We start from the raw sequence: 668 nt of genomic DNA on the forward strand, positions 1-668 counted from the left end.
TCTCTGTTCAACAGTCAGAACGAGTAGAACCCCTTTGGAGAATCTTCTAGTTCTCCCCCCCCCCAAGTACCGCGGAAGACCGATACACCTCACGAGAAGCATGGCAACCAGATAAATAAGACTTCGCTTAAACATGCAAACTCCAGTGGAGAGACGCACCCCGTTTCCCACAGCTAATCTACATGCCTATGGTCATATCATTTTTCTCATTAATCCTGAGGGAACACTGAACTAGTTAATGTGACTATTTCGATTTGGTTTCAAGTAGAACATAAGGTTGACGCAAACTAGGAGACTGCGCCGACCGGATGAAGCCAGAGAATGGTGAAACCGGTCGTGGGTTGTCGGTGAATTTTCAGCAACCTTATAAGTAGTGCATTAAATATATTTCCAATCCTGTTGCACCTGTGAGACACATCCCTCATCCACCTGAGTAAGCTGCTTAGCTGCACGTGCTGGGCTCAACCCGCATCTGTCGTTCTCGTGTCATCACGTGACGGATTTACCCATAGATACATTCCCGACCGTGTCTGGTCGCTTAGACTTCATACGCTACGTTTTGTAAAACAACGAATGCTTAGGCTCCGCGTATTCTGCGGAGACCTGAAGAAAAGAGACGGGTATTACCAGATTACAGCCGTCAATGAGAGCACAGGCTAATCTACGCT

The 668-nt window shown here is 47.2% G+C and overlaps 1 protein-coding gene across 1 annotated transcript in view; it reads right to left on the reverse strand.

The window, feature by feature from the left end:
- Window positions 1–231: 231 nt before the first annotated feature.
- Window positions 232–668, reverse strand: part of T265_08757 (hypothetical protein) — a gene marked incomplete at both ends in the record, with an annotated part of 30,602 nt that continues 30,165 nt past the window's right edge. Inside the window, one exon of the mRNA XM_009174646.1 lies at window positions 232–363. Within this exon, the coding sequence (XP_009172910.1) occupies window positions 232–363 (132 nt within the window). The remainder of the gene's footprint in view (window positions 364–668) is intronic.

Source organism: Opisthorchis viverrini (genome assembly GCF_000715545.1).
Source record: "Opisthorchis viverrini unplaced genomic scaffold opera_v5_232, whole genome shotgun sequence".
Taxonomy (NCBI): Eukaryota; Metazoa; Platyhelminthes; class Trematoda; order Opisthorchiida; family Opisthorchiidae; genus Opisthorchis; species Opisthorchis viverrini.